Source organism: Eulemur rufifrons, chromosome 9, assembly GCF_041146395.1.
Source record: "Eulemur rufifrons isolate Redbay chromosome 9, OSU_ERuf_1, whole genome shotgun sequence".
Lineage (NCBI taxonomy): Eukaryota > Metazoa > Chordata > Mammalia > Primates > Lemuridae > Eulemur > Eulemur rufifrons.
In genome coordinates, this window is record NC_090991.1 from 14,078,157 (window position 1) to 14,100,147 (window position 21,991).

A 21,991-nucleotide genomic window follows, 5' to 3' on the forward strand; every position below is an offset into this window, starting at 1 on the left:
GGAGGCTGAGGCAGAAGGATTGCTTGAGCCCAGAAGTTTGAGGTTGCTGTGAGCTAGGCTGACACCACAGCACTCTAGCCTGGGCAATAGAGTGAGACCCTATGTCAAAAAAAAAAAGAAAGGAAAGAAAGGGAAGGAAGGAAGGAAGGGAGAGAAGGAAAGAAAGAAAAGCAAAGAAAGAAAGAAGGAAAGGAAAGAAAAGGAAGAAACGAAAAGAAAAGTCTAAAGAAACACTAAGCTCTGGGTTTGAATCTGCGGCTCTGCGGCTGCTACCTACTTAGCTCTGAGTGAGCCACCTCACTTCTCTGGGCCTCACCTGTTTCCTCATCTGTCAAACGGAGATGTGCGGTTATGAGACGATTCAACGAGATCAGGCACATAAAGTGCTGAGCACAGAGCAGCTATCATCAACATCGTCAACTGCGTAACCCTCCAGAAAGATCAGAGCTGAACCAGCTTATGGAGAAAGAGAAGGAAATTTGGGGATATCACTGGGATACCCTCTGCAATAAAACGGAGGGATTCAACCACGAGTTATGCTAGGGGAAGAACAAGCCAGGCACGACTTGTTGGCTGGAATATGTGGCCCATGTTAGGTGCCACCCACTGTAGATCTCTGAGGTCCTCTGCCTCCACAGTGAGGGCACTGCTGCCTAGCCTGGAGGGAGCCCCCACTCCTGCCCGAGGTGAGCCAATGGGGAGAAACAGCTGCCCTGCCAGGGAGAGGCACTAGGCCAGTGAAGACCTTCCAAGGAACATTCTAAACTCTGCAAATTTTAAAAACACACACATGCACACATCTCAGCCAGATGAACATCCCAGTCGGACTCAGCAGTGCTTCAAATATAGAAAACATGAAAATACAGCTGCTCTTCCATTAGTACCAAAGCCGAAGGTTTTCCAAGTTACAGAGGAACTATGCAAATAAACACCATTGGTTCTCACAGTGGATAGGATTTGACAACAAAAACTGCCAAACCTATAGTTAAGTTAGGCCTTTATGATGAGGCTTTAATATTTGGTTAAACCTCACTAAGTCAGTTTTAGTGATAAAGGGGAGGTCAGTCTGAATGATAGAAAATGTTAATGGAGTGCGGCATACTGCCTGCAAAGTATCTACAGATGCCAAACGGTTAAAGGGGGCATCTGAGAGAAGGGCTCTGTGCAGGCGAGGACTCTGCCACTAGCTAAGCCATTGCAGATGGGTAAATCGGTGCCCCTAAGAGCGTCACGCCCAATCGGGAACACTTAAGGCATTTGTTCCAGGGGATTCTGGATGTCTCAGCCGGGACGGGGCCTCTCTTCCCCCAAGACTTCTCATCTTGGACAGAACCAGCCCCGGCACACCACCCATCACACCATGGCTGCCACAGCGCCGGCGCACAGCGGAAGCCCAGAAGCACAGCTCTGCTTCCATTTCCTCTCTCCAGACCCTGCTCACAAAAAAACAGCTGGTGCACTTGGTCTTTCCCTGTGGCCAATTTCAAGCAATTCACTGTCTGAGGGTGATTTAAAAGTCCTGTCGTACCACACTTGCTCTTGAGTGGGTTTGTTTTGTTATCATTGCACTTCTCCACACTCACACCCCCATATCAGAACGGCGGTCAAAATCAGGCCAATCCTAAGGAAAGTGATATCCGAGAACCGGCCAGTTTATTGCAAGAACTAAGGCTGGGCAGAGGCTTGTAACGCCTCAGAGCTGCGGTAACGTGGGCCACGGGGAGCTGCGTCTGGCCTTTTACTTCTCGGTGAGTTCTGCCTTCTGCACCCGCACCCTTCTGTGACAGCACACTGCGTCTGCGCCAGTCCCCAGCTCCAGCATCATGCCCCACCCCAGCGCCGGCCTTAGGGAGGTATGACTGGGGTGAGGTGGAGGAGGTAGAACATTGCTGCCCTCTGCCACCTTCACAACAGGCTGGGGACCTAGCATGGCTGAGGATGGGGTCCCGGTGGACCGGTCTGTAAAGGGGTGGACAGGAAGAGAGGGAGACATAGAGGTTTATTGTGGAGACCCTACAAAACCCCACCATTATGCAGAGAACTCCCCGTGGAGCCCCAGGTGTGCGAATCCATGCCAGGCTGCAGAGCCCATGACGGTCCTCACCTTGGGGTACAGGACAGGGTTGAATTTCAGCCCCACTGCGTCGTCACAGAAAGCCTGAGCAGGGAGAGAAACACACAGTTCAAGGACCACATCCACAGAGCACACCTGGGCTCCTCTGCCCACCAAGGAAATGCAGCACAGGAGGGCAAGAAACACTGGTCTTGCCCTCAAATTCTGGCTCTGCTGCTCACTATCGTATGCCCAGGTAAGTCAACTAACCTTTCTGGGGGTTCCTGATTAAGTGAGGGGAAGAACAAGATGAAGCCTGAGACTCGTCTCCATTCTGACCTGAAGACAATGCCAAAAAACCAGCCAGCCACCCTTTCTTCCCACCAAGGGTATTCGGCACAACTCTGCCTGGCAACCCTGCTCTCAGAGTGAGGGTCCAACCCAACCCAGCCAAACATCCTTCTCACCCCACTTTGCTGACTCAGTTCCCAAAGAAGTGTCATGGGCCCCTTCACCAGCTGACAGCTCCTTACTCAAGGGGGTGCTCAATCTGGATCATCCTTCAGCCCAACTCAGGGTCCTCCTCTGCTGTGACGGCTCCCCTGGCCACCCCTCCCCAGCCCTCCTCTGAAGTGCTACAGCACTCGCCTTATCCAGCCCTGTCTTCCCACTTCGCTTGTCTCCTGAACTAGCTGTGAACTACTTGGGAGAAGAGGACCATGAATTACACTGTTCCCCCAGCAGCCGCAGCAACAAGGATGAGCTGGGGACGGTGTAGCAAAGATGAAGACATCTGCCAACAACTCCCCCACCCCAATCTATGCAATCAAGGCCAAAGAGCAAAGTGGCTCCCCCTTTCCAAGGGCAGCACCTACACAGGACAAGCCTGCACCCCCACCGCAGAGGCCAGCCCTGGGCTGAAAGAGGAACCTGCTCTCGGCTTGGTTTTTACCTTTGCAATCTGAGGGACGCTGGGCAACTTGCTCAGTCCAGCCAAGGGGATCCGCTCGTGCACCGTCTTCAGTTTGGACCTGCACGTGTGGATAAGGGTGAGACAAGGACATTCACAAGCAACAGAGTCAATGAGGCAGGTGGCTGACACCACACCAGACAGGGGCACCTGCTTCAGGTCTCCCTGGGGTCTGATCTGCCCTGTGTCACCCAACCCATGTGTTGGGCACTACTCAAATGGTGGGAAAAATGGAATCCTACTTAGGTGCCCCAGGTGAGGTGGATACTTAAAGAACATTCCTGCTAAATCTGTCCGCCACTGAAAAATACAAATAGCCACCTTCAAGGTCACCATTACTTTTTGGTTTATGGGATTTTGTGTTCTCCCAAAGAACTGGGCACAGCTCCTGGATATATTTGTGTTTTGACACACAACTAGACCTTTATGAAAAGAAACTAATATTTGAAAATATGGGTTTACTCAAACTACAAATGGGATGGAGTTTGCTTTATAAAGGGATTCACCATAAGACTCTAAATTTAGCCTGTTCCACCCTGATTCATTTAGCACATTATGAAAGTGTTGAATTTTACTGAATGCTTTTCTGCATCTGCTGAGATAATCATATGGTTTTTAATCTGTTAACCTGGTGAATTACATTTCTGTTGAGCCATCTTTTTATTCCATGGGTAAAACTCCACTTGCTTTTGAGATATTATTTTTAATATCCTGCTGAATTTAATTTATTAATACAGGAGTCCCCGCTTACCCATGGTTTCTCTTTCCACGGTTTCATTTACCCATGGTCAACCACGGCCCGAAAATACGATATTAAATGGAAAATTGCATAAACAAACAACTCGTAAGCTTTAAATTGCAACCTATTCTGAGGAATATAATGAAATCTCACATCGCTCCACTCTGTCCTGCTCCATCCCACCCGGGACACGAACCATTCCTTTGTCCAGAGCATCCACGCTGTACACGGTCCCTGCCCATTAATCACTTAGCAACCACCTCGGTGATCAGATCAGCTGTCACAGTATGGCAGTGCTTGTGTTCAGGAACCCTTATTTTACTTAATAATAGCCCCAAAGCGCAAGAGTAATGATGCTGGCAATTCAGATATGCCAAAGACAAGTAGAAAAATGCTTCCTTTAAGTGAAAAGGTGAAAGTTCTCTATCTAATAAAGAAAAGGAAAAAAAAGTCATATGCTGAGGTTGCTAAGATCTATGGTAAGAAAGAATCTTAAATTGTGAAGAAGGAAAAAGAAATTCATGCTGGTTTTGCTGTCACATGTCAAACTACAAAAGTTACAGTCACAGTGCATGATAAGTGCTTAGTTATGGAAAAGGCACTTAATTTGTGCGTGGAAGACATGAACAGAAATATCTGCCAACTGACAGCAATCAGCTCTGGGACTACCTGAGGTTTCAGGCATCCATCGGGGGTCTTGGAACGTATCCCCCACGAATAAGGGGGGACTAATGTATTTTAATTAAATTTTCACGTGTATGTTCAAAAGCAACATGGGCCCTTTTTTTTCCTTCTTGTACTTCCCTTGCCAGGTTTTGACATCAAGATGTTATCCCAGCCTTGTAAAATTGCTGGGTAGCTTCTCACCCTTTGAAATAGTTTATATAACATAGGAACTTTCCATTCCTTAAAGGTCCGCTAAAAGCCCTCTGTGACATCTCTGGGACTATTATTTTTTATAGGAGGATATACTTTTTGCTACCAATTCAAGTTCTTGAGTGGTGAATGTTTAGGTTTTCTACTTCTTATTGGGTAAATTTTGGTAATTTATGTTTTTCTACAAAAGTATCCGTCAAACTCATTGATACAAAATTGTTTTGGGTATTCTCTTAGGACTTCACCTCTAGTTGTAGTGTACACCTTCATTGCTGTAATACTATTTGCTTGTATCTTTTATCTGTTTTCCTTTATCAGTCTGAGCTGGAGGTTCATCTATTTTGTTAGTCTTTTCAAAGAGACAGCTTTGGTTTTGCTGATCATCTATTCTTTCACATTTTTGCGTCTACTTCAGTAGTCTGCTCTTGTCTTATTTCCTTCCTTCTATTTTCAATCTGGGCTTTTTTTTCTACTATTCTTTTTCTAACTTCCTGACCTACATACTTACTCATTTAATCTTTCTTCTTTTTTACAAGTGCATTTAGAATTACGCAACTCTCTAAGTACCACTTTAACTGCATCCCACACATTTTGATAGGTACTATTTTCACTGACATTTAGTTCTAAATATTTTGTCAGTTCCTTTGTGATTTCCTCTTTAGCCCATGAGTTATTTAAAAGGGTTTTTTTTTTTTAACTTTCCAAATATGAGATTGTTTTTCCTCTGGTATCTTAATTGATTTATAATTCAATTGTTTTATATTCAAGGAACATAATCTATAGGATATTATTTGAAACGTACTGACTTAATACATGGACTTTTTAATTTTTTTTGACATTCCAAGTGGGCTTAAAAAATGTATTTTTTTCTTTTGTTGAGAGCAGGAATATATGCTACAAGATCAAACTTGTTAATTGTATTATTCAAATTTTCTGCATCCTTATAATTTTTTCCTGCTTAATCCATTGCTTTCTGAGAGATGTTATTAAAATCTTCTATTATAACCGAGGGCTTGTCTACCTCTCCTTATATTTCTGTCAGTTTTGCTTTTTTAAATTCAAGACCATTATTACTAAGTACAAGTTCATGACTGTTAGATCTTCTGGGTGTACTGATTTCTTGATCATCATGTAGGCTGTGGCCCCTGAGGGGGCCTAGTAAAAGCCATCTTTCCCTGCCCAGGTTCTCAACAAATTCAGAAACAAACAAAAGAATGACAGAGTAAGGCACTGGGAGTCAAAATAACTCCTTTGTTACTGATAAAGATCAAGTGGGAGCACACAGTTGAGGGTGAAGATGAAATGGGTCTGACTAAACCCCAGAATTAGCCAAACTCACCCACCCAGTCACAGGTAGTGCTGGGCAGGGGCAAGCCCCCTCCGGTGAGGGCTGCTTAGGTGAGACTAGTACAAGACATCCCCTGAGGGGGACAGAACAAGTTCCCACTCCCAAACGCACCAATCAGAGAGGGCAGGGAGAGCCAGGGTGTTACACGAAAGTGTTCCCTCCATTCTGCAGGAAACATCAGAAGTGCAGAAGAAGTAGGCTTTTGTCTTGAAATTCTATTTTGTCTGATATTAATATTGCTATGCCAGCTTTCTTGGTTAGTATTTTTCCAGTGTATCTTTTTCCATTCTTTTATTTTGAATCCATCCACACATTTTTCCTTAGTTATGGCTCTTGTAAACAGAATATAGCTGTATTTTTAATTCAATCTGAACATTTGAGATTTTAATGGGCTAATTTAATCTATTTATATGTGCTGCAATTATTAACATATTTGGAATTATTTCTAATCTACCATTTTACATTTTCTATTCCCTGTGTTTTCTTTCCTTATTTTTTTTTTTTCCTCCTTTCCTGCTTCTAACTAAAGTTATGGAGTTTTTGTTTTCTCTTTGCTTTTTATATTCTCTTTTTATCCCTCTGCTAATCTTGGAGCTATAGATTTTATTTCTATATCTCCCAATACACATATTTAAATTTTTCTTTCCAACAAACTCTAAAATTGTAATCTTTCTCCTGAGGGGGTAAATGAGAAAAAAATGAAGTATGCATTATCCATTGAACTCTTCCCTTCCCAGTGTCCTTGCTACTTTGGTTTATAAATTTAATTCAAGTCTTTTTTTTTTTTTTTTTTTTTCTTGAGACAGAGTCTGGCTTTCACCTGGGTTAGAGTGCAGTGGCATCATCATAGCTCACAGCAACCTGAAACTCCCGGGCTCAAGCGATCCTCCTGCCTCAGCCTCCCAAATAGCCAGGACTACAGGTGCATACCGCCATGCCTGGCTATGGCTAATTTTTCTATTTTTGGTAGAGACGGGGTCTCGCTCTTGCTCAGGCTGGTCGCAAACTCCTGACCTCAAACAATCCTTCTCCCTCAGCCTCCCAGAGTGCTAGGATTTCAGCCTCTTTTTAAACATGCAAAAAAATTACTTTTTTTCCAGTCAGTAATTAAATGTATCAACAGAGTTTACCTATTTCTTGTCACTTCTTCCTTTTTTTTTAGACTAGTCAAGTGCAGTAGTGAAGAGGGGAGAAAGTAGTTCTTGTCACTTCTTAATTAAATCTTTTCTTTTGGGTCCTCTTCTTCTGGCTTAACTACATCCTTTATTAATTCTTTCAAGGACAATCTGTGAATGGTAGAATACTCATTTTTTATGTCTGAAAAAAGTTTTATTTTGTATTTGCTGATAATTTTTCCAGGTATAGAATTATAGGTTAAGAGAGGTTTTTTTTATTATTATTATTTATTGTTTTTGAGACAGAGTCTTGCCCTGTTGCCTGGGCTAGAGTACCATGGCATCAGCCTAGCTCACAGCAACCTCAAACTCCTGGACTCAAGCAATCCTTCTGCCTCAGTCTCCCAAGTAGCTGGGACTACAGGCATGAGCCACCATGCCCGGTTAATTTTTTCTATATATTTTTAGTTGTCCAGCTAATTTCTTTCTATTTTTAGTAGGGACGGGGTCTCACTCTTGCTCAGGCTGGTCTTGAACTCCTGACATTGAGCGATCCTCCTCCCTTGGCCTCCCAGAGTGCTAGGATTACAGGCGTGAGCCACCGCGCCTGGCCAAGAGAGTTATTTTCTTTCTCCTTCTAAACACTTTAAAGATATTGTCCATTGTCTTCCAACAACCATCATGGCTAAGAACTGTCTTATTTCATAGATAATCTGTCTTTATCCTCTGGTAGCTTTTAAATTTTTTAAATCTTTGATTTCTGATGTTTCACCTCAACGTGCCTAAAAGTATTATTTTGTTTTAAAATTGTGCTCAGCAGCATGGTGTGTAGTTTCTTAAATTCTGAAACAGTCTCAAAGCTATTACTTCTCTGGGTACTTGTTCACTAGTCTCCCTTTTCTTTCCTTCTGGAACTCTTAAGACAAATGCTGGGGCCTCCCAGTCTGCTATCCACGTATCTTATCTTCTTTTTCATATACTTCATCTCTTTATCTGTTCTGTGTTCTGGGTGAATTCTTAGGAACTGTTTTCCAATTCACAAATTCACGCTTTGAACAGACTAGATTTTATCCTCAACAACTATCTTTTTATTTATAATAATTCTAATTGTTTTCCTTTTATGCCCATCTGTTCTTGGTTCATTTCTCTGTATCACAATTTATCCATTTTATAAGTGCTATTCATTCTTTATCTTTTTAAGATCTTAAGTATATTTAAGTCATTTTGAAAGTGTACAATTATTTGCATTTCATCAGCAGTAAATCCATCTCCCATTTGTTGACGTTTTTGGATGTCTTTCTTAATGTCAGTTTTCCCCAGGTGTTTTGGAATTTTCCACCCACTTTTCTCTATTCTCAGTGCAAGCCACCCTGGTTCAGTTCCCACCACGCCTGTTGGTTAGCACAGCTCCAGGGATACCATTCACATTATGCAATCTGGTGGCCTGGATCATCCCCTGTGATAATCACCTGGCTCGTCACAGCAGCCTCCTGTCTCACTTTCCTGGTTCTAGCCTTGATTTTCCTCCAAGCCATTCTCCTTATTCTAGCCCCAGTGATTGTGCTACAGTACAAATCTGATATGACATTCTGGCTTTAGTAGCTCTCCCATTGCTCTTAGGATAAAATTCAAGCTCCTAAACACTGTCCATACATTATCTAGCTTTTCTTATCTCTATAGAATAATCTCTCCAACCACACTCGGAAACCACATTCCACACTCCTTTCAGTTTTCCCCTACTACCTTTTGCATCACTCTCACTAGCCTATAATGATTCAGGTCCATAAGGAGGAGATGGTGAATAAGACTAAGAACAGGAATAAGAATTTCTAAAATGTATTGAATGCTTTCTTTGGCCGAGTAACAAGATAAGAGCTTATCCCTGGCCGGGCGCGGTGGCTCACGCCCGTAATCCTAGCACTCTAGGAGGCCGAGGCGGGTGCATCGTTCGAGGTCAGAAGTTCAAGACCAGCCTGAGCAAGAGTGAGACCCCGTCTCTACTAAAAATAGAAAGAAATTATATGGACAACTAAAATATATATATACAAAAAATTAGCCAGGCATGGTGGCGCATGCCTGTAGTCCCAGCTACTCGGGAGGCTGAGGCAGTAGGATCGCTTAAGCCCAGGAGTTTGAGGTTGCTGTGAGCTAGACTGATGCCACGGCACTCACTCTAGCCCAGGCAACAGAGTGAGACTCTGTCTCAAAAAAAAAAAAAAAAGAGCTTATCCCTCACGGTATCTCTACAGCTAGACAAAGTCTGGCACTTATTAGGTCTTGGTTAAACAAACACTGACTGAAGAAATGAATTTCCTAATATTAACCATCCTTGCATTACTAAAATAACTTTCTTGACTATAGTGAATTATTATTATTATTATTATGAGACAGGATCTCGCTCTGTCACCCAGGCTGGAGTGCCGTGGCATGATCATAGCTCATTATAACTTCAAATGCCTGGGTTCATGAGATCCTCCTGATTCAGCCTTCCAAGTAGTTGGGACTACAGGTGTGTGCCACTATCCCTAGCTAATTTTTTTATTTTTATTCTTTATAGAGACAGGGTCTCACTATGTTGCCTAGGCTGGTCTCGAACTCCTGGCCTCAAGTGATCCTTCCTCCTCCCAAAGCACTGGGATTACAGGCATGAGCCACCTCACCCAGCCATATAGTGAATTATTCTTAAAAGTCTGCTTAGATTTGAGTTTCTTAGACTAATATTCTATTTAGAACATGACTTCTATATTCATAAAGAATATTAGCCCCGATTTTTCCTTTTTTTTTTTTTTTTGCATTTTATTTGCCTGATTGTTTTCATGAGGATCTTTTAAGCTTTATTAAATTAATTGGGAAGCTTTCCACATTTTTATTTTCTCTTAAACTATTTAAATAACATGAAATCTGTTCCTTTAAAGTTTAAAATACCTACCTTCAAAACCATCTAGATCTAAAACCATTCAGGGAGATAATTCTTTGAGAACTTTTTCAATTTATTCCACAGTTATTGGTCTGTCCAGGTTTTTAACTTCATGTTAAGTTATAGTTGGTAAGGTTTACTTTCCTAGAAAGGTATCTGTTTCAAATAAAATTTCCAATTTAATACCATGAGTTGAACACAGCATCCATTAGTAATCATTTAACCTTCTTCACCTCTCTGGTTGTATGTCTTTTTATGCCTAATTTTGTGTGTTTTAATTTTCTCTTTTTATCTATATTTAACTAGCTAGTTACCTATCTTCCTGTTGTTTTGTTTCCCCCAAAAGAAGCCTAAATGTATTTATCAATAATCTTGTGTTCTTTTATTTCTAACTTATTTATTTCTGCTTTAATATTTGTTAATTCATTCTTCTATCTTTCTTTAGGTAATAATATTGATGACAATAATAATAGCAGCTACCCTTTATTGAGTAGCTACAGTGTGAGGCCCTGACTCACCACGGCATAGCAGCACTGAATAATTTTAAGGTAGATCCCACCATCAGCATTTCACAGATGAGGAAATTGAGGCATAGAGAGGTTACTACAAACAGCAACAATGTGCAAATATCATTCTTTCTTATCTAATAAGAAACCATTTAAGGCACAGAATTTTCTTGTAAGTATAGTTTTGAATATAACACATAAGTTTTTATGTATAATACTGTAAATGTCATTACTTTATAAATATTCTATAACTGCAGCTTTGATTTGCTCTTTGGTCCAAAAGTTATTTAAGAGATTGCTTATTTCTAAATGGTTAAGTGGGTTTTTAGAAACATTTTGTTATTAATTTCTAGTTTTATTGTCAAATTGTAGGTGAATATATCCAGCAGAGTGTTTCCTTTTTGAAATTTATTTAGGTTTACTTTGTGGTTCAAAAGTTCCTAAATATGCCTGCAATCAAGAATCACTTACAAGGTTTTTAAAAATCAAAATTTCAAATAACACTCCAATTTAAAAGGAGCAAAGCTTATGAACAGTTCCCAGCAAATAAATACAAGTGGTTCTTAAATATAAAAGATGCCCAGCATGATTCATATCAAGATTATTTTAAATTTAAACTACACTAAAATACCATTTTCACCTGCCAGATTGACAAAAATCCAAGTGTTTGACAATACATTCTACTGGAAAAGCTTTGCAAAAATAAGCAGTCTCCTACATTGCTAGCGAAAGTTCAAATTTATACAGCCCCTACAAAGGGCAATTAGACATTATCCATCAAAATACAAGTGCATTTATGTTTTGACCCAGCTATCTCACTCCTGAGAAACTATCTTAATCCATACGAATTGATTATTTGTACAATGTTAATCATTGAAGCTTGTGATATCAAAAGATTGGCAGTGGTCCTTAATAGGGGATCTATTAAATATATTCTTTTGCATCCATGCAATGAAATACTATGCAGCAGTAAAATAAGAAACTCTCTATATACTACTATGGAAAGATCTCTAAGACATATTAACAGAAGCAAGTTACAAAATAGTATGTTTTATAGAAAGCTACAGAAATGAGGAAAAAATAAGGGAGAAAATAAGAATATGTAGAATATATATTATTATTTATACATCTTTACATATCTTCTATATTTATGTGTCTATGTTTTAAATAGTTGGATTGGAGCTTGGAAATCTCAGTTTTTGGTTTTGCTTGGATTTTTTTATTTTCATTTTGCTTTGCTTTGTTTTAAAGGTCCAAGAAGATTCTGATGTAGCAGGTCCACAAAAAACCACTGATCGACTATGCAATCAGTGTGTATAAATATCCTATAGGCACTTGAAAAGCAGCAAAAATCTGCTAGAAGATCCAAGTTTGAAACAGATACATATAAAGACGAACATATATAATTGACATAAATAATATTAATGAGATTATCCATATCCTTTCATTTCTTACCCTAGTATTGATACGTCAAGTGATGTGTATTAAAAATCTACCACTACGATTGTATTGTGAATCTCCATATTTTAATCATATCCATGTGTGCATATACATATACTATGTTATATACTATTTACCAGATAAAGGTTTATATTAGTAAGATCTCTTCATTGTGGATTTTTCCTTTTATGAGTGGACAATAGCTCTTTAACACACTGATTGCTTGTTTGCCATGAATTATACTTTTCTCTGTTAATATTGCTAACCTCGCTTTCTCTTTGTATCTGACTGTTCTTTTTCTTAACTCTTTTCTTTTTAAATGTTCCGGGTTACTTTCTTTAATAAAGTATAGATAGATAGATTTGTGGGGTTTGTTTGGAGGGATAACCCCAGCTAAGAATCTTGCTGTTTACTAATGGAATTCAACTCATTTATATTTATTATCATCATATAGGTACTCACACTCCTATCACATTTATCTATGATTTCTTTATTTTCTTTTTCTGTCTGTGTGTATTCTTTGTCTTCCTTTATTGTTTGGAATATTTTTATTTTACCAGTGATTTTATATCTATGAAATATAAATTTTCACCAAAATATGTCCAAATTTTCAACAAAATATTTGTTTTTTTATTTATTTTGTCTGTTACTGGGTGAGTCACTTGGTTTGCAGATTTAAGTCTTCAATCAGCTTAAGGACATCAGTTATTCACATGTTTAATTCCTGCTCACCACCCTCCATATTCAGCATAATCTCGCTCAACAGTCTAAAGTGGTTGTGTTTTCCTTTGAATTATGTGAAAGTTTCTTAATCTCGTTCTCCATATTACTAACTGGATTTTCGACAAAGAAGATTCTGCTTTTTACTGCTTCAAATGCCATTTAAAATTCCTTTGGCCACTTTCAGTTTTCTTATATTATCTCCCTAACTTAACAAGCAACTTTTTCATCTCATTCTGTTGGGCTGATTCTGTCTTTTGTCTTTTCTTTCATAGTGTTTATTTTTTCTAGAAGTTTGTGAAAAATACAAAGTTAATAAATATCTCGATTTTGCCTGGCTTTCTGTAAAAGTAAATACTTTTCTAAACTCTGTTCTTTCTCTAGCTAGTTTATGCTTTTTTAGATGCAGAATCTTTTCTTTCACAACCTAAAGGAGATTTTTTCTTCTTCGTTATATCCACACTTGCAAAAGGAGAAATCTACACAAGCTTGTTGTCTCCCAGCTGTGGATAGATTCTTCCTGGCTACGCTCATGGCATACACAGAGGCTGTTAGAATACTCAGATTTTAGGAGGGAGAGCTGGTTGTTACAAATTCGGGACATCAACTAAAGAATCCAGAAGCTTGCGGGGAATGAGGAAGAGGCTGGGACAGGAGTCACTGCCAGCAGGGAATTTCATCTCCGGATAATTTCTTCCCTGTGTCTGGTAAAGCTGCTAACCCACGGAGCCAATTTTTCATGTCTGGTTTCCAATTTGGCCTGGCAGTCACTCCAAGTACATGATACGATTGTCCAACTTCCTCGCTGGTGTGTGGCTTCTCTCCGCCACCCTGCCTGCTGGCTTGCTACTGGGGGAGCCACACTGGAGCTTGCCCTTGAGCTCCCCGGGGCATTGATTTCAACTGATGCTGCTTACCCACCATAACAAAAGTGGTTCTGTGGGGAAAGATCCCTGACCATTCCAGGGCTTGCTCTTACCCTAAAGAGTACAGGATTCTTTGAGAATCTCCAATTTCATACATTCCCATACTACATTGCTTTCTAAGGAAGGGGAACTGGGGTTCGACTCTCAGTATCACCTACTCTAACTGCCCCACAGACTACAAAACAAAAACACAAAACCATCAAAGCATGTGTTGTGTGCCTGGCATCTTTCTCTAGCTGCCAGCCCTGAGGCAGCATTTCAGATAGGATACAGTGTTAGAAAAAGGGGGGGTTAGGTTCTGGTGTTCAGTGATCATCTTACTCAGAAATCCTGCCCAATCTTGGTCTGATTTTTAGTAAGAAGGGAAGCAATTTTAATAGCTAGAAATCCTATTTGGAGATGGGGATCCAGGTATTACCCTTCAGAAAATTGGCTCTAGCTATTTAATTGACTGTTCTATGCCTTGCAAATAGGATTTCCAGTCAAGTGGACCTCTGTAAAGAAAATTGCTTCCTTCCTTAATGAGAAGATTGGATGGATGCTGACAACCTCCTCAAGCCACCTCCCCTCTTACCTCTCCCAAGGCAGGGTTACGTGTCCTTGTGCCCTCCCATGTGTGTCTCAAAATTTGGGCAGGAAAAAAAAAATGCTTTTGTTCTTTTCCAAATAGCTTTAAGAACTTCCAGTGCGATTCAAGAAATGTGGATTGAGAGTGTGACAGGTTCATAGTACCCTGCTAGGCACCAGCTCTCGGCCATCCTGGCTTCTCCACCACCCACCAGGGACAGAGATAAATAAGACACAGACTCTTCTGTTCTCCCATACCATCCTGGGCATGCGGCTAAAATAATTCCTGCAGCATATTCAAATTCTGCTTTTCTCTCGTGCTAGAACGTAAGCCTTTAGAAAACAGGGACCAGTCTCAGTCACCCCTGTGTCTCCAGCACCTATTTCAGTTTCTGGTGCGGCAGGTTTTACAAAACATGTTAGTTGAACCAAGCACAAACTGGTTCCTGCCCTTGAAGAGGTCACAGTCCAGAGAGAGGTGCCCTGGCTGCAGCTATAAATCAGTGCTCCTGCTGTGAATGTCACTCCATCTCAGGGCCCCAGCACACGCCACAGACACTCGGTGACCTATCTTTCCCGACTACGCATACACCACAGGCAGCAGGGGCTAACCCTCTCCCACGACTTGGAGCTGTGTCTCAGCAGGATGAGCCACACCGAGCCACCCTGCTTCACCCCACATCTTCCTCAGAGCCACTGCCTTGCAAGAAAGAGGGGCAGGAAGGACTGTGGTCCAGGTGACCTTGAGACCAGGATACCAATCTGACTACTGCACTCTGCCAGCTGGGCACTCAGCCAGCTGGCCGCTGGGTCTCCCTGCCTGGCAACTTCAGACAGCCCCAGGAGTCCAGCAAGCCCAAGTCCCTCCCAGACTGGTCGGACTGGTATTTCTGGGTCCCCCGCCACTGAAGGCAGCCCTGCCTGGAAGAGGCATGGCCATGCACCGGGCAACAGCCCCACCTGAGAATGATCCGAAGGTACTCAATCCCTTCAGCTTCCTCGCACTTGATGGACAGGATCAAGTTCCCCAGGCTGCTGCCCGTACAGTAAAAGTTTAGATGATCCTAGAAATAGAAATCGGGTGTGAGCGGGAAAGAGGGAAACTTCCGGACGGGACGTGTCCCCCAAAACCATCTCCTCCACGAGGCGTGAGAAGCCCCACTGCAACGAAGAAGGGAAGGCAGCTACTGCTGCAGATGCTACCGATGATGACGCTGGTCACAGTAACAGGCACCAACCGCTGAGGCCCCGGGCTGTGCCCGGCTCTGTGCTAAGGGCTTAGTACCCATCATATCCTTTAATCCTAACCACAGCTTCACGCGGGAGGTAATGTCATCGTCCCCACTTCACAGATGGAGAAACCAGCATAAAGGGAGGTTAAGTGACTGCCCAGGTGCGCACAGCTGGTAAGTGGCAGATCCGGGGTTCAAACCCCTGTCTTGACTCCGAAGCTCAAGTTCTTCACCACAAGATACTGAGTTCATGTTCTCACTCCCGGGAGGCAGCCCTCACCGGTTCAGAAGATTTCGAGGAAGAAAGCTGGGAGGAACCCCAGCACCTCCACCCATGGGGAGCTGAGGGGCGCTCCGGACCAGTGGGCCCACAGATCAGGGCACACGAGCTGAACACACAGCTTCCAGAAGCCCACCCCAGACCCGCTGACGCAGAGTGGGGGCCCTGGAATCTGCGTGTTAACAAGATCCCTGGGGGTTCAGAGGCAGCCTCCTCCCATGGGAGACCACAAAGCTGCCTTACGCTAGAGACTTCCGGAATCTGCCCTCAGGACATGGGGATCTGGTGAGTCTGAAGGGCAGAATACATTTAAAGAAATAGCTCTGTCACTTGCAAGCAGTCAGAGGCTCCCAGCACATTATTCAGTACAAGGACTCAGGGGACCTGCCTGAATGAGGACCCAAGAGATTTACACTATTTAGATGGAAATGGAGACTTCCGTGGTGTGAGAACATATTTTTCCTTGAACTCTACCCCACCCTCCTTCACCCCAAACACGTCCCATCATCTCCTGGGGGGCGGTTCCCACAAGGACCAGTCACACTGGGCCTCCCTGCCTTCTGCACCGCTCCCCTGCCCCTGCCCCCAGGACAGAGCCAGCCAGACCTCTCCCGCTAAGACACAGCCAAGAGCAGTGGGGGACAGAACAGGGAATGGGTCGGGGGGACTGGAGAGAGGACTGGGCCCCCCTCCAGCAGTCTTTCTCTCCCAGGGCTCCGGCCTCACCTTCCCTAGGAAGTGCCTGCGGTAGGCCCTGGCTTCACCCTTGCACTCGAGCTTGTAGCCAAACGTGTTGGGGCTGAGGCTGTCCTCTTCCTCCTCCTCGCAGATGCTGCTGCCCAGCGATGTCGGTGTGCCCACGTTCTCCGGATCCTCGATCCAGTAGCCCCCAAACTGGGGCAGGATGATCAGAGGGTACGGGCCTCCCTTCTCCACAACCTGGAGGCAGAGGGGGGATCTTGTGCTGCAGCTGACCCTGGGACTGCAGGGGGAGGAAGGGATGGCAGTGGTGGTGTCCCCACCCACCCACCTCCAAACTGCCCCCAGGAGGGGAGCCTAGTATTTGAGGCCAAAGGTGGTAACACAGACCCCTCCCCTAAGCCCCACAACATCTCCAGCTGCATCCGCTGACCCTGTAGCCCCAGGGTTGCAAGGCCCGGATGGACACCCCTAATTTAACCATGGAAACGCTAAGGTCACATAGGCAAAGACAGAAGAGGCCCCAGGCCCAAGGTTCCCTCCCGTGTGCCGCAGGCAGGATCCATCACCATCGTCACCATCGCCTCCCCAGGAATGGGACCCAGAGCAGACTGCAGAGTGGCCAGAGGAGCTCCTACCTCGTCGATGCTGGGGTACGGGATATAGTCATCCTGCAAGACAAACCGATGACACCACCGTTAGTCCCAGCAGTGCCCAGAAAGTCTCCATTTCCCTATTCCAGGTCTGGTGGTGGGGTGTACTGGGGGGCCTGGCAGGCTGCAGCAGGGCTTTGAGGTAAAGAACAGCAGATGCAAGAACAGCCTAGAAGCAGCCCTGGGATCCGCCATCCCTTGAGCTCTTATCTAAATTGACAGAACCTGAACACAAACCTTGCTAGCTAACCAAAGACACAGTATTCAAAGGTGCTGAGCTTCTCACCCTAGAATGCTAACAGGAAGATGACTCCTAGTCTCGCCCAGCACCCCTCTCCAGGCAAGGGGGCTGACCTCCGAGTGACGGGCTGCACCCCCAGGCCTTGGAAATGGAACCCGAAGCTGACTGCCCACTGGAGCCTGGGGCACGAGCCTGATGCCCCTAAGCACTGTGTACAACACGCGCAGGACAGGTGAGGTGGAGCTGGGCCAAGCCGCCAAGCCTGAGGTCCCAGCCTGCTCTGAAGCTGCTCTAATGGCATCAAGCCAGGGCCCCCTGTGCTGCTCCCCATGTGCCAGCCTAACGAGGGTGCGGTCACCCAAGCGGCCCTGGGTGGAGGTCAGAATTAGGCGGGTGAGAGACAGATGGCCTCAGCACCCGGGCTGCTCCTCCTGCCTTGCTCTCACCCTGGCCCCTCGCCGGGCCCACCTGGCTGCCACTCACCCACCCAGCCCACCTTGTTCTTCTGGGGTCCTGGCTTCTGCTCTTCAAGCTTGATCCCCTGCGGAAACAAGGAAGAGAGGATCCATGGAAAAGCAAAGGTCGCACAAAAGAGCAAACAGAGGGAGGCGTCTCTTGAGCACCTGGCCTCGCCAGGGGTTAGTAATAACAGCAGCAGCAACAGCCGGCACGTGCTGGGCCCTTACGCAGCACACCTGGGCCCTCGCAGTCCTCCCAGCAGCCTCGGAAGAGGAAACAGGGCAGCTGGGTTAAGAGCCAGAGCACCTGGGCTCAAATCCCAACACTGCCACTTTCTTACTAGCCTTATGACCTTGGGCAAGTCACAGGAAGCTTCCTGTGACTCAGTGTCCTTATCTGTAAAACGCGCATGATGATGGAACCTACTAATGTAGTCAAGGTTGAATGTTAATAATGGGTTAAGCACTTGGAACACTGATTGGTACATAGTAAATGCAATCAATGGGTTGTTGCTTAATATTATTGTGAGGTCGGCAGTCATACCATCCTGGAGCCTAAATATCTTCACAGAGCCACTGGGGAAAGGGGAAAGACGGGAACCCGTCTGTTGGTGTCAGAGCCAGCCCTCTGGGCCTCATGCCAACCAGCTCCACCCTCTCCCTGGTGGGAGGGCCTGCGGAGACAGGCAGGAGGCCTGGTCCTGGTCGGCATTCCTCTATGAGCTTACTATTTGCCACCCCTGACAAAGTTTAGCCTCTCGGAGGCTCCGTGGCATCATCTATAAAGTGAGGATCATAACACCCACCCTCCATCGCACAGATGCGAGGACCACTGCAGGGATCAGATGCAATGCCTAGGACTGGATTAAAGGAGTTTGCCTACAGGTAACTGGAAGTCTCACTTCTGGGGAGCAGTGCCTCATGCGGTGGTCCCATAGTCGAGTTCTGACTCAACTGGGTTGTGCAAGGTGGAAACACATGGCGTTCCCAAGACCGTCTGAATAAACCAGGTGAGGGTATGAGACGGTGGACAATCTAGGAGAAACAGTTCCCCTCCGGAGCAGAGGGAGTTCTGCAGCAGTCCCGCCTGCCACTACTGCGTCAGGATGTTAACCTTCCAAAGTGAGCTCCCTCCGTGGTCTCCTTTGAAACTCACAGCACCTTTTCACCAGTGAGGAAACTGAGCCCCCAGGAGGAGGCCGCTTGCCTATGGTCACACAGCTAGTGAGTGGCAGGGCCTGGCTCTGAAGCCAGGTCACCTGCCCACCGTACCCCGCACACCTCGGACACCAGGGCTCCTGATACCTGGGTGTATTTAGACACGGCCTCTCCGGACTTCTCCGGACTGAGTCACCCTGCAGCGTTGTTCAGGAGGGCGTGGGAGGGCTCCTCCCACCGGACAGGTGCTCCTCTCACACACAGAGGAAAAGGCACCTGGGTGGCCCTGCAGACCCTGTCCAGGTTGGCACACTGGGCAGATGGGGGTGGGGGAGTGATGTCAGGAGTTTGTTTTGTTTGTTCTGCATTAGTCACCCCTGTCTGGGAACGGCCCTAGGGCAGGAGAGCAAACCTCCTCCCTTCCCCTCTGCCACTCCACTCCCTCCCGTAAGCACACAAAGCACACAAAGCCACTGCCGCGCTCCCCTCCTCTGTGTGTTACGCTTGCAATAGGTATTATCTTTATTTCGACTTCTCTCCGGAGTGAAGAAACTGAGGCTCAGAGAGGGAAAGTGCCTTCACCAAAGATGCTCAGCTAGAAAGCGTCAGCGTCAGAAACTGACCCCGGCACTGGAAAGGCCCAAAGCTTGTGCACTTAGCCCCTCTGGCTTCACAGGGATCATGCCCTCCCCCAAATTCCTAGACTCTTAGGCGGGAGAACCAGGAGTCCTGGGTCCTAGTTTCAGCTCTGCACAACTAGCAGAGTGACCTGAACACTCAACTGCCCTGAGACTCAGTTTCCACAACCGCACAATGAGGAGAGACCGAGCCCACACTCAGGACCACGAGGCACACTTCATCACCATCGGTTGATGTCACATGAGAGCTTCCTACGAACAGAGTTGCTGGAAACCGTGAGCCCTCTGAAAAGCAAGATGTTCTAGGAAGAGCAGCACATGGCAAATACATAACACTGGGGAGTTTGGCTTCCACGGTCTCAGCTGAGATGGAATGGGAACCTGTCTACGGGTACCCACCGTGGTGGAGACACAGAGGGAGACTAAAACGAGACCCCCGTCCCCGAGAGGCTCCCAGCTAGTTAAGAAGACGTGCCCAGCAGCCTCTAAACAACAGAATAGGAAGCCAGTTATGTGGGGCTGAATTATGTGCTCAAACAGAGAAGCCCTCTGTGGGGGAGGTGGGGGCCTCCACCTGGGGGTGAGAGGGGTGGACTGGGGGGTCAACCAGAGACAGGACAGGGGGAGCAGAAAACCCCCAGCCCCGCCAGCTCCGCGGAGTGCCAGGGACCCATCGGCTTGAGGTGAAAACCCCAGCTTTGCTCCAAGCAACTGAGCACTGAATTACACACCATCCCCCACTACTGGCTGTCACCACATACACCACCCTGGTTTCTTCAACTTGATTATAAATTGCCTCAAAGTGTGTGCGTTTGTAGTCCACACACCGCTGGGTGTGGAGGAGGATCTTAATAACTTACTTGTGGTGATGACACTACCACTAATAATATTTTTCCTCCAAACAGCCCCTTCCCTCCTCACCATCAGGAGACCTGGCCGCTTCACCTGCATCTCAGATCTGCCCTGGGCCCCACATTTGCCCCTCTTCCTAGAACTTCCAGACCCTTACTACAGAATCTTCCTCCCTTGAGCCTGGGCATATACTTAGGGTAACAAGTATCATAATACAAGCCCTCTGGCTCTGAAGCTACTTATGAGCCATGCATCTGTAAGTGCTTTATTTAACAGTTGTGTGCCTCAGTTTTCTCATCTGTGATACGGGCATGATAATAACAACATACTACTTCTGAGGGCCTTATCAGGAAGAAATAATGCCTGTCAGTCTCCGAGCCCAGAGAAGTGCTTGAAACACGTGCATGCCATTACCAGCATCTTCTCCCCACTCTTCCCCCGCGTATCAGTTCTGACCGACACCATTCCCTAGGGCAGCAGCTCTCACCCGGGAGCCCTGAACCTGGTGAGGAGTCATTACAGAGAACCCCCACATTGCAAACTGTTATGTAGTGCCTACCAAGTATTCTTATATATATTATCTCATTTCATCCCAACCACCATGTAAGTGGGTATTCTTATTCTTATTTATTTACAGATACTTAGAAGAGGTGAGGAACTTGTGCTAGTAAGGGTGTGGTGCAGAATTTGAACTCAGGTCTGCCTCCCACCCTGCCTATCTGCCTCCCCACCATGAGATGAGTCCTCTAAGAAGGGGCTAGTTTTTTCAGGCTTTCTTTCCAACTCATTCCAGGAACAACACCCCCTGTCAAACCCCTGCCACATCCGTGGGGTTCATGGAATAAATGGTTGTGCTCCTGGGGAAGTTCTGCTTTTTATCCTCCCTGTCCTGAAGGCAGGACTCTTCCCAAAGTGCTCTATGCCCTTCAGTAGCAAAATTGCCTCAGGTTGTCCAGGCCCGGGGGACTGTGCTTGTCTCTCCTCTGCCCCTCCCCCCAAGGCACCTGCATTCTGCCCCACAGCACCCACACCTGGGGCTCAGCTTCGCCCCTGCTTTGGGGAGGCACACTCACCTGCATTTTCTCCAGCATCTCGAAGAACTCCGCGGACTGAAAGACAGAGAGGGTGGGGAGAGAAAGACAGGTGTTAGCCAGGAGCTTGGCCGAGAAAGCCTCTTCCCCACCACCTGTCTGGAAGCTGAGCCTGGGGCTTCCCCAGGGACAAAATTCATTTGGATCAAGAGAGAAGATAATTTGATTTTGCCTCTGCAGGGCCAGAACACCCAACACAACAAAACAGAAAATAAAACACGCCTGGGCTGGCAAACGGTGGAGGGGAGAGCAGCCGCTCAAGTCTGTCCAGAAACGGGGGTGTGGGGGCTCCTGGGAAAAACCAAGTTCCCCAAGATGCCTGACAGCCCCAGGATTCAGCCTCCAGCAGGAACCGTGTTTGGGATCTTTTCAACCCAACAGTGGGGCCACGACCTGCGACACAAGTAGTTTTCCAGCTTCTACGGCAACAGAGCCTTTCTGTCTCCTCACAGAAACTCTCACTCAGAACCCAGCTGTGGCAACCCAGGGACAGCACAGCCACTGCCGCCAGA

At 45.6% G+C, this 21,991-nt stretch overlaps 1 protein-coding gene across 1 annotated transcript in view; it reads right to left on the bottom strand.

The window, feature by feature from the left end:
• The window catches only part of RAP1GAP2 (RAP1 GTPase activating protein 2), a 228,243-nt gene that overhangs the window by 39,321 nt on the left and 166,931 nt on the right, over window positions 1–21,991 (bottom strand). Inside the window, exons 5-11 of the mRNA XM_069483478.1 lie at window positions 21,462–21,497; window positions 17,779–17,823; window positions 17,027–17,059; window positions 16,416–16,628; window positions 15,138–15,241; window positions 3,006–3,084; window positions 2,105–2,158 (exon numbers count right to left, since the gene is read on the bottom strand). Coding sequence (XP_069339579.1) covers window positions 2,105–2,158; window positions 3,006–3,084; window positions 15,138–15,241; window positions 16,416–16,628; window positions 17,027–17,059; window positions 17,779–17,823; window positions 21,462–21,497 — 564 coding nt within the window. The remainder of the gene's footprint in view (window positions 1–2,104; window positions 2,159–3,005; window positions 3,085–15,137; window positions 15,242–16,415; window positions 16,629–17,026; window positions 17,060–17,778; window positions 17,824–21,461; window positions 21,498–21,991) is intronic.